The 16,212-nt window shown below is 42.2% G+C and overlaps 1 protein-coding gene across 1 annotated transcript; it reads right to left on the minus strand.

The window, feature by feature from the left end:
- Positions 1-9,107: 9,107 nt before the first annotated feature.
- On the minus strand, positions 9,108-15,382 carry LOC133343794 (uncharacterized HIT-like protein Synpcc7942_1390). The gene is made up of 5 exons (XM_061553626.1): positions 15,238-15,382; positions 12,596-12,754; positions 10,865-10,969; positions 10,180-10,252; positions 9,108-9,364 (listed from the first exon to the last, which is right to left on the minus strand). Exons 1-5 carry the CDS (start codon positions 15,331-15,333, stop codon positions 9,273-9,275), a joined length of 525 nt encoding a protein of 174 aa, XP_061409610.1. The 5' UTR covers positions 15,334-15,382; the 3' UTR covers positions 9,108-9,272.
- Positions 15,383-16,212: the final 830 nt, after the last annotated feature.

Below are 16,212 nucleotides of genomic sequence, written 5' to 3' on the forward strand. Positions count from 1 at the left end.
GAAAGTTATGGTTTTCCAGCCTGCACTATTTTTCCGTTATGTGTGTATCTTGAAATTCTTTCGTACCGTATATTGAGTGTTCTTCTCGTTTACAAACATCGCCAAACTTTCCACGTGAGAAGAAACAAAACATAACAGCTCTACAATGGCACGACATTTCATGATATTGCATCTCATACACAAGATTTCTGGCATTGATAGCAAAAAAAAAATGAGTCAGTGCAGTCCACGTGAATATAACACACCGATAAATGTGGGGAAATAAACGATTTCGATTTAAACCTTTCGTGACTGCAGGGATTCATCTTCTTGGTTCTTTCGGTAAAGTCACGTAGAATGGAAATAATAAAATAATAAATATAAAACATAAATATTATTTCCATTATACGTGACTTTACCGAAAGAACCAAGAAGAAATAGACGATGTTTTATTATCCATAATAGAGGTGTTTTGGGTTAGATCACGTAAATATATATTCACGTAAATATTATATATACGTGATCTAACGTAAATATATATTTATATATTACGTGATCTAACCTAAAACCCCCCTCTATTATAGGATATTGGTCGCGAAAGACGACGTGTTAAACTGAAGTGTTATATATCCACGCGCCGTGCCTAAACGCGGAGATGGCACCAGATTTACAGGAGAGAGTAGCTTGAACTTTGAGCTCATCATACTGTACCTCTGTTTACAGAGGTACAGACTCTGAGAAAGACGAGGCTGAAGCGGTTTGGTCGTGTCGCGAGGATGGGAAGGGAGCAATGGGCATCGTCTGTAAGAAGGGTGAGAGGAGAACCAGAGAGACAACGCGAGAGATCGCTACTGAAGATGACCGCTTTGTGATGTAACCAGCCGCACTGACACTAGGATTACAGAATCGGACAAAATGCGTCGTCTTTTTTCACCAACATGCGTAGGGGCCGCCATGTTAAGTTCAGCAAGAACCTTCGATTTATTTCCGTCTTACTTGTTCACTGTGAGAACATTACTCAGATCCACAGAGATCAGCTGCAAAGGGAGCATTTCAAATGCTCAATAAAAGCTGTGGTCCTGTTGCAGACCATCGAAAGTTATCCAACAGCCCAAAAATTACCTGGTATTCCACAGTTCCAGTCTTTGTCAGAGTCCATGTCTCACAAGTCACAGCTGGTAATATGCACTGATTGATAACTTTATTGTTTAGGTTTATTAGTATTTTACTTACGATTTGTTTTCAAAAGCACTCCATCATGCTCTCACTCACCTTCATTTCATAACTTTATTCAGGGTTTGTCTGCTATATTTGGCCTATATTCGCATATTATATTGTTTTACAACTGTATCCTTACAACAGTTATTCCATTAATAACTTGTTGCACGTAATTTTGTTAAAATGCAGAAGTGGAAAGCACCATTCAATGAGAAGTACATATTTGCATCATCCGGAATAAATGACCAAGGCCACGGCTAGAGATTATTTTGAGATTAGTGTACCACAACTTGCATGAGACAATTGGGAATTGGATGGGTTACCAGAAAATGGCTACTCCAAGTGAGAACAGTGATGATGCAATTGTTCCCCTGTAGTAGCCAAGAGGAATCCGCAAAACACGCCAAATTTATTTCCGGCCGAGTGCAGTATTTGGAGTTTTCCACAGAAATTTATTGAAATTACACCTCGTCACAGTGAAATTATTACATTCATTTTAATCTCCAAAAACCCCTTCATCAGCCATGTTCTATCCACTGGTGGATGAAGGCCTTCCCATGTCGTCACCACACCCCATGGTCCCATAATTCCGCAATCCATCTTACTCTTCCACATGAGCTCATCTCACCGCTATATCTCTTCTTGCGGTCGTTCCTCTCAGATGTGAACAATCCACCCTTAGACTTGTTATTGATGTGTAATGGTACAGTCTCGGAAAGACGACAATGATTCGGTAAAAGTGCACTCCAAATTAAGGGAACGTTACGAAACAAACTGTAGCTTTGTGTAGCATGTGATGCAATTCATAAAACGATGCATAAACATGAGTAGCCTATTTTGCCTGTACCTTCTCTTGTAAACTATATACTTATATACACGTGCGAGGCCTCTGTCAATCCAGTTCTGGATGAGGGCCTGTCCGTACTCTTTGCTCATTGTAGGTTGGTGAAGATGGGGAGCATTGGTGTTGGGATCATGGTACAGTTATGGATTGTGCTTGCATTTCCCTCTGCTGCCCACCACAAAGCAGCGCAGCAACCTATACCCACCTGCTGTGTGAGGTGGTCAAAACCATCCAAGCACTATCCAGGCTTCAACCTGCTTAACTTCCAGGATATGACGAGAGGAGAGGGTCAAATCGAGGTGATTTGGTCATAGGCCAGACAGTACATACCCTCAGGTAGCTATTTCAGCGAGTTAATATATATACAATATATCGCAATGTATTGTTATTGCTTTTTTTAAAAATCATTAAAAATAAAAATAGCAACGGGCTTTTTTTTACTATCAAAGATTAAAGGGAAACCTCAATGTCTGTCAGTCGACTGACCTTCCCTCAAGAAACAAACAAAAAACTCAACACATTTCCTCAAGAAGGCTGACAGCCAAAATGTTGATATTCTTTTTCCTCTCGGTGACAGTAGTGTATATATGTGTATATTTTTCAACTGTTGTTATTATTATTAAGCCGAATATAAATGCTTAAATGTTCCCCAAGGTGTGCTCGCACGTCTACATTGTACAGCATTTTGAGATGATGCTCTTCAAATCCCGTGTGTGCGCTGCTAAACTAGACAACTATTTTTATTTTACCAGGTAAGGCCCACTGAGATATATATAGTCCTTTTTCAGAAGCGATCTGACCACAATTGATAGCTCAACGAAGTGGCTTATCACGTGTAAATGTATAAAGCCAAATAAACGAAAAACATGATGTTGATTCTAAATGTGGAGGGGAAAATCGGAGGACCCGGAGAAAAACCCACGCGACCACGGGGAGAGAGAGACACGCAAACTTCAAATATACAGCAGACATCAGGGTCGGGATCGAACCCACGATCTCTTTGCATACTAGGCAACAGTTCTGTAACAGAGTACTGGAATCACCTGAAAAGACCCACCATCACAAATGGGCAATTCTTCACAATTGCAATGACATGTTTGTTGCTGGCGGCATCGCAGATGTAAACTACAGAATGAACTCCGATTGGATTTGGGGAATTTTGGCTAAACACTGGGAGTTTTGGAATTTCCCCCAGAGATGAGCCACGCCGCATAAAATCGCACACTTCCCTTACATGCGATGGCTGTGTTTGTTTAGACACAGAGTACCCTAAACAAGCTTAAGGCTGACGCGCTAACCTATTGCTCAGATGGGTCAGAGTACCCCATACATGGCCCTAAGAACCGAGAAGCTCTTGAAACCCACCCACTGTGACGCCTGAGTCACTCCTGACGCCCTGTCTGGCGCATGACTCTTTTGCAACGTGCAAACATCCCACCGGATGGATCGGCGATGGCTCACACTGCTTCACCAGCACTCACTGATAAGATCACAAAACACATTGGACTTGTCGCTGGTTACTTAATAAGCAGGTATTCTGTGCGTCACCTTCACACTGAACGGGTACACTGATGCAATTTCAACGGGCAAGATGCTGGCTCATAAACACAGACTCATAGACACACACCGGAAGTTGGGCGTTCCCTACCAGAGGGTGTTTATTGGTTAGACTACAAATATGATCCGTGAAGTTCGCTCCTCACTTGGTCACGGATGAGAGGAGGTGAACTCTACTCTAATCGTGGTAAATCTGAACAGCCGCAGACTGGTGGCTCAGTTCCAAAGCCGATTGTTCATGTGCCGAAGCCATCCTCAGAGCAATTGAATAATGTAGTCAGTTTTGATTTGACATTACTTTGAAAAAACTTTTTTAAACCAGATTGCACGAGGATTTAGAGTGAACTCTACGTGACTTTGCCGAAAAAACCAAGAAGATTAATCCCTGCAGTCACGAAAGCTTTAAATCGAAAAATATATAGATTGCACACAATATATAATTCACCTTAAGAAATTTTTATCTAAAACTAAAAATAATGCATTTTTATTATTTTATTGTTTCTCTTCTACGTGACTTTACCGAAAGAACCATGAATATGAATCCCTGCAGTCACGAAAGCTTTAAATCAAAATTATGACAGTTTGATGTGGAAAAACATATATGGTGACATTGTCAGCTTATCTTTTGTCTACGTATATTTTCCGCCATGACAACCAGTATTATTTTGTGTTATGTGTAAAATAAACAACAGGCTAACGTTTTAGGGCAATTGCCCTCCTTCAGAGGAGAGAGAGGAGTGAGAGATTGACTTTCTAGTTGGAGATTGCAGCCCACTTCAAACTGATTCTCGGAGAAAACTGTAAAATAATTGACAAATTATCAATATTGAATTGACATGAATAGTTTACCATGACAGTCATAGACATCTAGTAGCAAACAAACCATTATATTTTTTTAAGGGTTCTTATGTATCATAGCATTTCAATGACAAGTGTAATGTAATACAGTATTAGCGGTATATTTTAGGTCAATTTACAATGTGTTGAATACCAAACACCAGAGCTTACTTTGAAACACAGGATCGTCTTAAACTGGGACATGCTGGACAGTCGAATCAGCTTGAAGAAGAGACACCCACCGGTGGTGATTTCACGAATTCGGTGCGAAAGAAGCTCAACATACAATTCAGCAACTGCATCTGCTGTTGAGCAACTGTGCAGCCCAGACACAGGAGGCATTCATGGTTTGCAGGAAGCACCAACAAACCTCCCACTTGTTTTTTTTGTCACTGATCTGCCATGGCGCAATGATGAGCACCATTGACTTAAAATCCAGAGGTGACCGATTCGATTATTTTCCGGGCATGGCAGTTCAAACTATAAAAATAAGTATAACCCGTAAAAACAAAGTTTTTCACTATAAATCCTTTATATGCGTGGCGGCTAGAGTCCTCTCGTCCTCTGGCTTGAGATGGCTGCCACCTATGGGTCAGATGATTGTCTGCCAGTATTAAGCAATTGGTAATTAAATATTTAATTTGTTTTCCCTAAACAGTGTAAAATTTTGGAAAAAAAAATCACGAACATTAATTGTCTCGCACAACGAGTCTGTGTGCAAAATGTCAGCTCGATTGGATCACGGGAAGTGGGTTAAAAAAACGACCGAAAGATTTGCACGGTCGAAAGCAAGCAAGCAAGCACGCAAGTACGCAAGCAAGCAAGCGAACTTAATATAAAGGATTTAAAAACATTTCATCACCCTTCCCCCCAATGTCTGTCCGGCCGGCAGTATAAATGGGTACACCACAAATTAGGTCGATCGGTTGGTTGTGTCTACTGTAGTTGGTTCAACTGTGGATACTCCCATTTCTTCCACTTCGTCTGGCAGGGGGAGAGCATTCTTGAAATGTCCACTCATCTGAGACAGCACCTCCAGGGTATGGTCAGGACTGCAAATGGCAATGCTTTTCCTCTCGAAAAGCTGTGGCATGGCAAGTATAGGCCGCAATTATAATAAGCATACCTATCCCCACCCATGAGTTAACGACCTCAGGGTTGCAATGATTGTGACAATCTTTAAAGAGATTAATACGATTGTGGAAATTGCAGGGGGATCGGCTTGCAGGAAAGATCATTGCAAGAACTTTCCTGAAACGTCTTATGCCAATTGCTGACAAACTCCTCCCAGAATCCCGATGTAGGTTCACGCTATCGAGAGGCACAACTGACATGATGTTCACTGCCCGTCAACTGCAGGAAAAACGTCAGGAACAACACAAACCTCTCCACATGGCCTTCTATGACCTCACAAAAGCCTTTCTTCTTCTTTCACGCGTTTGTCCCACTCATGTGAGGTCCGCTGTCCTTGCCAACCTTCTCCACACAGCCCTGTCCTGCGCCATCTCTCTTTCCACTCCTCGGGCCACCCGATCGCACCACATCGCCACCACCACCTCTTGTTCTGCCTTCCTCCTGATCTCTTTCCTTCCACTTGCATTACTTGCCACCTTCTGACCCACATCATTTTCCTGCTGTCTCTCCACATGACTCAATCACACCAGCCTTTCTCTCTCATCTTGTCTGTGATTTCTACCACCTTGAGTCTTCCTTTCACTTATTCATTTCTCACCCTGTCGTTCCTTGTTGAACCCAAGATCCACCGCAACATCTGCATCTCTGTGACTGCCATAGCTTGGTCCTCCCTCTTTCTTGTGCCCCATACAACAGCACCAGCCTCACCACCATCTTGTACTATACACTACACTATACACTACACACTTTTCCCTTCAACCAAACTGGGACCATCTTATCGCACACCACACCAGTCATCTCTCACCATTTTAGCCATCCAGCCCTTGTTCTTATCTATCCTTCTAGTGATCCATCAGTACAAATCGTTGCACCCAGGTACTTAAACTCGTACGTCTTCATTAACTGGTTACTTTCAATTTGCAATCCTCCTGCAATATTTCCACTGAAATTTGCCACCATATACTCAGTCTTTGTCCGACTAATCCTCAACCCATTCCCTTCAATCTTTTTTCACCAAGATCTTCAAATCATCTTCCACTACCCCTCTGCTTTCACCGCATAACACAATGTCGTCTGCAAACAGCATACACCAGGGGGGCTCCCTCTGAATGTCTCTCGGTTGGTTGTCCAGCACCAGGATGAACAGGAAGGGACTCAGGGCACAACCTTGCTTCTCCGCTTTGACTTGAAAGCCCTCCGACACTCCGCAGCTGCTTCGCACGTGCATTTTCCCTCCTTCATACATATCCTGGATTAGCCGGACATGTACCTCAGGAATACCTCTTCTTCGCATACACCACCAGATGAGCTCTCTAGCCACCCTGTCGTACGCTTTCTCTAGATCCATAAAACCATATGTAGGTCCCGTTTCTTCTCTCTGAATTTCTCCATCAATACTCTCAGTGCAAAGATGGCATCCATTGTTGACCTTCCCTATCTGAATCTAAACTGACTCTCGCCAATATCCACCAGCTTCCTCAGTTTCCTTTCTATGATCCTTTCCAGAGTTTCATGGTGTGACTCATCAATGCTATTCCTCTGTAGTTCCCACACTCTTGTACATCGCCTTTCCCTTTAAAGATGGGAACCAATGTACTCTCTCTCCACGAATCCAGCATTTTCTTCTCCATCCAGATTTTCCCAAACAGCCCCATCAGTATTTCAATACCCCATTAATGTAAACACATCAATTGGAACCTCATCTGGCCCCACTGCCTTTTGATGTTTCATGCTCCCCAGAGCCTCCACCACCTCTTCTTTGGTTATAGTATCTGGTTATAGTATCTGCTATTTAACAGTATCACCAAATGCTCTACTGCAGTATTCATTATTATACTGTACTTAAACAAATGCAATTCTTCATCGGGAGGTAAGGTTGTATTTCGACTACACATAAAAAAATGGATAACACTAGTGTGTAACTGCTACACGAAAAAGGTGACACTGAATTAGCAGTAGCACTGAGTTGTCTTCATTCCAAAGGTCCTCTTAAACAAATCCGCAAATTACCTAAAGGACCACTTAGTTTCTCTAGAAAATACCTGGAACATCAAATTGTAGTTATGCTACCAATGACCTCAAATGCCATGTATTTCCCCTGCAGGAAAAAGAGTAGACTGTTCTTGACATTATTATTGCAACATTGTATTGCAATGGGGAAAGATATCCATTTTATTTTAACAAGGCTTAGAAAATAACTCTATATTTCGGCGTCTCAAATACACGTAGGAATTTGCTTCAAGGGAGGATAGCTTGAATCCAACAGTGGCAATTTTATAATGGCATTATCTAAATACACCCATTCCACGGAGTGCGTTGAAGTTGAAACACGTGACATATGGGAAATGTTAATCTGTTCGTCTCACATTAGCAATTAAATTACATTCCAGCAAGAGCCAGGGAATTACATCCCAAATTAGAATATTAGTCAATCATACTCCAACAGTTCGTTCTTGTAAACAAGCAAGACCATTTTGTAAACAATTTAAGTGCTACCCTCGACCTTAGCACGCAAAAATAAACTCAAGCTCAAAACAAAGAGGTCAAATTAGAAGCGCTGCCAAACATCACTGATGACTGTGCACAGCTGGTTTGTTTTATTGGCTATCAAGTGGTCACACGAAGGCTTATTTTATTTACATGTTCAAGCTGGAGGTCCAGCTTGTACATGTACGTATTTTTTATCAAAATGTAGGATTTAGCTGTTGTGCTGTCAAGCTTTCGGCTGTTTCCAGATGTATGGTATGACCTTTACCAAAAATACACGTAGAACAACCAGAAAACATACCAGTCAGTTTTCCTTTTACACTAATTGCTTCATGAAATAACAAGTTAGGCTGCCCTCTCCTGGTTAAACGTACAGGTCGCCAAAGTTGAATGCGGTTTGACGTTTGAAAACAATAACAAAAAACAAGCATTCCCCAAATGCCGAGTGTACAATCAGTACAAAATTACCCGTATTCAGTAAAATCCTGCATCACCTTCTATGACTAATCCAGGAATATAAAATGTCTGCCCAAAATAAAATTACAGTATTAGAATCTGGACCATGCTTATATCTCCATCACGAAGACTTGCTTTATAGGCAAGCATAATTGTACTACAGTATATATGGTGCTGCGATGCGACATTGTGGGCAATAGGAGGTAGTGCAGCAAATCCTACTGTTGTAGCGTATTATGGTCCCACATCTACGCTCCCCACCTTCACCAACCCATACTGACTCGGATAGTAAAATATGGTTTAGAAAAAAAAGACAGACATTGCATGGGGGTGGCCTTCATACAATCGTGGGTAGAACATAAAAAAAATACAAATTACAAATGCATATACTGTATAGGTTTTTTTTATTATAATTTGTCATTGTATATGTGAAGGCAGTACAATGCAATCGGCACATATATTTATTGATGCTCAGTTATACATGTGCAGTAATTGATAACAGTCATCAGACATGTTTAAAACAAAAACTTTATTCCTTGAATATTTATGCAAGCCCCCTTGAAAGAAATATATCTTCCTTGCCAGTAACAATCTCTCACCCCGACCAATCAAGTCAACAATCCAACAAACAAGAAGAGACATACCCCAACTCTTTGGTCATTTTGTACAAGCTCCCAACACTAATTAAATATTACCAAAAATAGCTATTTCTTCTCTCTACTGAGAACGTTCTTCACAGGAAGACGGTGGGGGGTAGCAGTTAGCCAGGCGGCCACAGCATCTGACGGCCACCAATAACGTGCACGTGCAGGTGATAGACAGACTGAGATCCATCCGGTCCATCGTTGATCACTGAGAGATAATCCACACACACACACAAGACTGATCCTTTACCATATTCATAAACATATACACACACGTAAACATACATCAGTTGACAAGTAAAACTATTCACCGCCACAGCGATTCGATTAATTCGATGCACGCATCGTTGGCCTGATAATTAATTGTAATCAGATTTAATATATAGTAGGGGTGTAATAATGGATTAATTCATAATTAATACCAATAGCTAAGATCACAATACACCAATCAAAGCACATGTGTAAAAATCGATTATTTGATATTAATATATATACAGTATGTTTCAGGATCACATAGTTCTTCCAACCACTTGATGCTGCTGCAACTAATGTTCAAAAAGGAAATTATTTAGTTGAATTAGAATCCTGAATAGTGAGAAATCATTGCATCACGAGCAGGGCAATTGTTATACCCCCAAAATAGAGTACAGTATTTTGCAAGTACACATGGGAATATACGTATCAAAGATGTAAAGAGAATGGTACACTGAAAGCATAAACATTCAGGGGAAGTATTTCAGCAGCATTAAAAGGTTTCATTCAACTAAGTGCCATTGACTAGAAATATTTTACAAGAAGAAAAGAATAAAACCCATCTATGCTAATCACATGAATGTTCAACTGTATGGGCCTGGTAATGATCTCACACAGCAGCTGCAAAAGAAAATATTTCTAACAAAACACTTAAGTTCCACAATTATACCCCAGAAGGTCATTTTCATAACTGATGGAAACCATGTACTTTTATGGTAATGAGTTGAAATAATTTGTATTTGTTGATGTATGAAATGTGTCTTTACTCACCAACTCTGTACCCATTATCCAGCCTTTCCTTCTTTGCAAGGGTTTTTGCAATGAAGAGAAGATGGCCCAAAAGCTGCAAGAGACAGATATAACAGGGGCAGTTCAATTTTGACTTAAAACTTTCGTGACTGCAGGAATTCATATTCTATGGTTCTTTCGGTAAAGTTACGTAGAAAAAAAAAAGTATTCACCTTATTTTTATAATTTTATTATAATATTTTTTCTATGTGACTTTACCGAAAGAACCATAGAATATAACAGGGGCATCTTCATTTGTGCAGAGGTTAGCACAGCACACTCTGAACCGAGGCACCCGAGTTAAATTCCCGGCCAAGAATAATATCAGTGGCAAGTGATATTTAAACCGATCCTGGGCCCTGTTAGTGGTCCTATCCAATTCCCATATATATCTTTCTGTTGATAAAATATTAAGTGACGCTGCTATTTGTGTGGGGTTAGGGTTTTGCATTAGAGGTTACAGTTTAGGGTGAGGATAGGCTGGGAGTCAATGGTTATGATCAGGGGTTAGGTGTTAACGTTAGGTTTTAGATGTTGTGGTTAGGATCAGTAGTGCCTCGTGAATGCTTCTCTTAGCCCGAATGTGTGGCGAAATTAGTCTTGACAAAAATACACAGGCAATACATGACCTCATTTAATAGTTTGCACAAGATAAATGGTGAGAGACCTGGGTGTCTTGGCTCTGTGCCTGGCTGATGCGGGGAATGCGCAGCTTGGGGATGACGAGGAAATGTGTGGGAGCCTGCGGGCTGATGTCGCGAAACGCCAGACACTGCATTCACCAACAGGACATTTATAAGTCAATGCATTGACAGTACAGCAGCAAACAAAATATATGTAGCAAACATATCAGAATGTATACATATTTCTCTTCCACACCAGTTGCACTCTTGTTATATGGCCCCACAGATTGTGCATCATCTATCTATCAAACCAACTTTCTTAATTCGCAGAGCTGTGACCATCTGAATTACGGGAAACACACACATTTAATACAATATTTTTTTACACGTGTAGTGGGTAGAAACTAGAGGGAGACTTCTCTTTAGAGGCAACACGTTTATTTTACAAGTAACAATACAGAACATGAAGAGGTACGGCCCCTTCCACCCGCTACACTAGGGAGGTACGTCCTCCTCACTGGCGTGCCCTATACACTCGGGACCAATCTCTATAGAGTCCTCCACTATCAGGGTCTAGGAAGGCTACACTGACCCGACCCAGCCAAGGCCCTCGGCTCCGGCTCCTAGGTCTTCAGGGCAGCTCATTGATACTCTTAGGTTTTGTCGGTAAAGTCACGTAGGTGAGTAATTTTAGCTGTGACGGTCCCACCTGATGACGGAGACTTGTGTTGCCTCCGAAACGTCGTGATTTTTTATTTTATTTTCATTATTACTTTTAGTAATTTTATTTTTTACCTACGTGACTTTACCGAAAAAACCTAAGAGTATGAATTCTTGCAGTCACGAAAGCTTCAAATCTAGAATCAGCTCATTGATCTTGAAGTGGACGACAACTGCCGGTCCCGTTCAGGGGTCTGGCTTTTATACCCAGTTCCTGGCTCACTCCTCCCCTAGCCACTCCTCCCTTCTGGAACCATCTAGAGGGGCTTGGAGTGTGACGTCATCCCCCAGCCCCCCTCTTGGGGGTCTGGGGTCTGCACCTCTGGTCACGAGCTACCCTGGGGGTTACCTTGGCCCAACGGCCCGACTCATCTCCATCAGCCTCCCTTCCGCCCCCTGTTGACCCGGGGCCGTTACTACAGGCTGCGTGTAGTGATAATCGCACACAGCGCTCAACGATGCCGCTACACATGCAGTCATTGGCGTCGAGGTTCAGCTTGAAAGCCCAGGATAACCATGGGTGGTTGCCTGGAATTTAACCCGGGTTCCAGCAGTGTCAGCTAAATGATTGACTCTATTAATTAGTCCCCCAGAGACCACCTGGCTGCCTCACTATCAACACGTATAATTCAACAACTTTACAACCTTGGCAGATGTTCAAAATAAGTGTACATTCACTGACCTTAAAAATCATCACTATCTTTGTTACTCTAAAAAGTGAAATTTAATAAGGCTTTGCATAAATCAATAGAAAATAGAAACATTCTGACTTGGATTTTGCTGAAGAAGCCTAACTAGTTTCAAGCAAAACTTTGTATACAAATTTCTACATTTGTTTGTGAGAATTGTTCTTCAACTTACCGACGCGCTTAAATAATAATAATCGGTGTGCTTAACGCTTGCACACATTACTATTTGTTTGGCTATATAATATGGCCTAACCCAAGAATCAATTATGAATCAGAAAATTGAAAAAATTATAGCATGGCTGATGATGGTGATAAACCAAAAACATATCACAGCAGATACTACAATTCAAGAAGTAGCAGACACACCATGTCGTCCTCATGTAAGATGTCAGCCGGAATCTCTCGGCTGATGATCTTGGAGAAGATCGTCGGTTTGTTGATGCCGTGCTTCTCCCATTCTTGCGCAGCCAACTTTGCCCTGCTCACCTCGTCATGGCCAGGCCCCAATGTAGACAGTCCTACTGCCTATGTCAGACACCATAGACGTTACAAACATAAATCAATTGCAATGAAGCAAATAAAAGATATTTAAACGTCAAACGGTTTAGTTGTCAAGTCATGGGGGGAGGGGGGGTGACCCCACGATTCGGGGTCACGATTCGATTAAATAATCAAACACTGTCAACTGTCGATTTAAAGCTTTCGTGACTGCAGGGATTCATCTTCTTGGTTCTTTCGGTAAAGTCACGTAGAAGGGAAATAATAAAAATAAAACAATCAAATAAAATTCTCACGACGTTTCGGCCACAACACAAATGTGGCCGAAACGTCGTGAGAATTGTATTTTATTATGTTTTATTTTTATTATTTTATTATTTCCCTTTTACGTGACTTTACTGTTTTTAATTCGTAACAATATCCTCCCACTCATGTCAAAGTTCGGTAAATCCATAAAACTATCACGTAAGTTATGATTATTATGGACATGGCCAAAGACTACAGCATATAAATGATTCAGGATCATCCATAATTGTTTGCACTCTGGCCTTGCTACTTTGACAACCAAGCTGTGTTAACAAAAACTTAACTCAGCTATTTAAAATAAACCCATGTTGGAGTCATTCCAACACATTAGAATACACCTGCAGATTTATTTTCTTGGCATGAACTCCCCAGAGATGCCCCCACAATAATCTAAATTCACTTCGTCCACTTAATCAGCACCCACTCTCAACAAATCACTTCTTTCTGCGCTGTGACCTTGTGGGTTATCACGTTTTTCAAGGGCATCCAACCCTCTCGTTTCTATTTATAAGGTTATATATAATCCTATCTCATCCGTCACCTTTACTTTCAACTAAGCAAAAGCCACTGGCCAAAAAGTATGTTATTCACGGGAATTGAAGAAAATGTACAAGTTCAAAGTAAGAAAGGTAACAGCGATCATGAATTTCACAATAAAACTCTTGATTCATTCACACAAAGTACCTGTATTAGTGAATCAGCTGAACAGACCAACGCATCACATGACAATAAGTTACCTGTTGCACCAATTCATTCATTGTATCATACATTTTAAAAACAGTTCTCGACCAAAGGTGAACACACACAAAAATCCCCCTGTAACAGAGACTGTTGGGGCAAGTGGTGTTAGCGAGCACCTGTGAAGGCCAGCAGAGTGGCACACGAGGGGCTGGGTGGCCAGCCACCACGCCCGACCGCCTTTGTTTACTACACACTGCTACACAAGCTAGTTATTTGAGGCTGAGTCGACCTTGGGGGAGGGGGACAGAACCGGTTCAGATAATCGTCACATGGTGTTGACCGTGAGCGGGAATCGAACTCGGGTGGCCAGGTTCGTGGCGCAGCGTAGCACTAACCACTACACCCACCGCTCCCTGATATAACACACAAACTCACACACGTGCAGTGTCACCCCCACACAGTAAAATTTCGATTTAAAGCTTTCGTGACTGCAGGGATTCATATTCTTGGTTCTTTCGGTAAAGTCACGTAGAAGGGAAATAATAAAATATTGTTAAATGTTTATATATTGTTTAATATTATTTTATTATTTACCTTCTACGTGACTTTACCGAAAGAACCAAGAATATGAACCCCACACGGTAATTAACGTGGCACTGCACCTACAACGTGACCTCTCGTGACCTCTCTCCCTGTATTGGACGCACGTGGAAGGGGCGCAAGTTTACAATGTCCCCGTTTCTCTGTGGAGGCGTCATTGGGTGGAAACAACCCGATTTATCCAGCGGGCAGGCATCGGGTTTTTTCTTTAATACAATTAAACCCGATTTTGGGGAATTAAACCCTGGTTTAATGAATACGAAAATCTGATCCAAGGCTTAGGCTGCTTCCTCGTCGGTGTTACTATCGTAGAATGCGGGCAGGTTGGTCTTGATGAACACGAGCTTCTCCACAATCGTGGGCGCCAGTGAGTTCCTTATCTTGGAATGGATGAAGCCCATCGTTGAGAAGTGCTGTTCTGCAATTAGAACCAATTAAACCGGATTTCTCCCAATCTCAGATGATCGGGTTTAATATAAAAAGGACAATTAAACCCCATTGTTAAAAAACCCGACTGTGCCACCCTTGGGTCTACTACTCCTCCTCTGTGGATTGCAGCTATTGACGTGTCTGTACCTCGTGTTTATAGTTGTGTGTGTGTGTGTGCAAGTCTTGTTGGGTCTGTAGGTAAAGACATTTGTTTTCCGGAGCTCAGCCCGGGGAATATCTCCGGCTCAAATCAAGCTCGGCCGAACACTCTGCACAGCATTTCTTTGCCACTGTTCATTCATTCTGTGTGTCTCTCTGTTCACGTGCGTCTCGCCCTCCGTGTCTATCCGTCTCTCCCCGTGTCTCTGTATATCTCTTAAAAGTCCCTGACCACACGCATGTTAGTTACCCGCCACCACCGCCGCCGCCAGCCCGTCTTGACATCTCTGCTCACTGACGACTTCCACTCAGGTCGGGGTGGGTCGAGAGCTCACCCGGCAAACACCCAGAGCGAGGCCGTGGGCTCTTGCTGCCCGGGGTCCCGCGGCCAACACCATGGCCAAGGACACAGCAACTCGACTCGGCACCATCTTCCGCTCCTGTCACGTTCAGCACCGCGGCGTTTCTGGCTCGCGATCGTTTTCCCTACCTAAGATGGCCGCCGGCCGGTAGCTTCCAATCAGTGGGAAGCTACGGCGTCGGCCATCTTACGTGGGGAAGGGGGATTTTTTTTTCAGTAACGTCGTGAAATTTCGATTTAAAACTTTCGTGACTGCAGGGATGAATCTTCTTGGTTCTTTCGGTAAAGTCGCGTAGAAGGGAAGCAATAAAATAATATTTAATAGTAAGAAATTGTATTATTTCCCTTTAAACGGACTAATAAAATAATATTTGTATTATTTTATTATTTCCCTTCTACGTGACTTTACCGAAAGAACCAAGAAAATGAACGCCGTCAAAGTCACGCTTGTGGCCGGTAATCTAAGTTGTCTTGTTGTTGTTTGACTTGCATCCCACTGGGATTTTTGCACACAGCGTTGGTGTACGGTGTTTTTTCTGCAATATTTTGCTGTCTTTTTTTGGATTTTCTGTTTGCACTCAGTCACATATTCACTTTAAGATATATTTTTGTTCATGTTTTTTGTTTGTTGCGGTTGCACCCGATTCAAGAGCCGAATGGCTCACAGGGCTATACCTAATCAATGAACTTGAACGCCGCGTTCGAGATCCCTCCGTAAGATGGCCGCCCTTAGTAGTCGCTAATCAGTGGGAAGCTTACTCCGTTGGCCATCTTACCTAGGGGGGGGTGGGGGCGAAATAATCCCTCCCACCGCCCTTCCCCTGTACATTTTAGAAACCATTTGATTACGTCATCAAAGCCACACTAGCGGTAGGTGCCCCGCGTAATATATATCCCTACCTAAGATGGCCGCCATGAGTAGCTGCCAATCAGTGAGACGCTTACTCCG

This window comes from Lethenteron reissneri, chromosome 18, assembly GCF_015708825.2.
Source record: "Lethenteron reissneri isolate LAM-NWPU_2019-01 chromosome 18, ASM1570882v1, whole genome shotgun sequence".
In the NCBI taxonomy this organism is placed as follows: domain Eukaryota; kingdom Metazoa; phylum Chordata; class Hyperoartia; order Petromyzontiformes; family Petromyzontidae; genus Lethenteron; species Lethenteron reissneri.

Bases quoted from the DNA above. Each gene is read 5' to 3' on its own strand.
- LOC133343794 (XM_061553626.1), bottom strand. From the start codon at position 15,333: ATGGTGCCGAGTCGAGTTGCTGTGTCCTTGGCCATGGTGTTGGCCGCG. The intron at 10,253-10,864 runs GTCTCTCACCAT...TGTCTCTTGCAG, and splicing joins CACAGAGCCAAGACACCCAG to CTTTTGGGCCATCTTCTCTT. The intron at 9,365-10,179 runs GTGAGTAAAGAC...ATTATCTCTCAG, and splicing joins GGATAATGGGTACAGAGTTG to TGATCAACGATGGACCGGAT.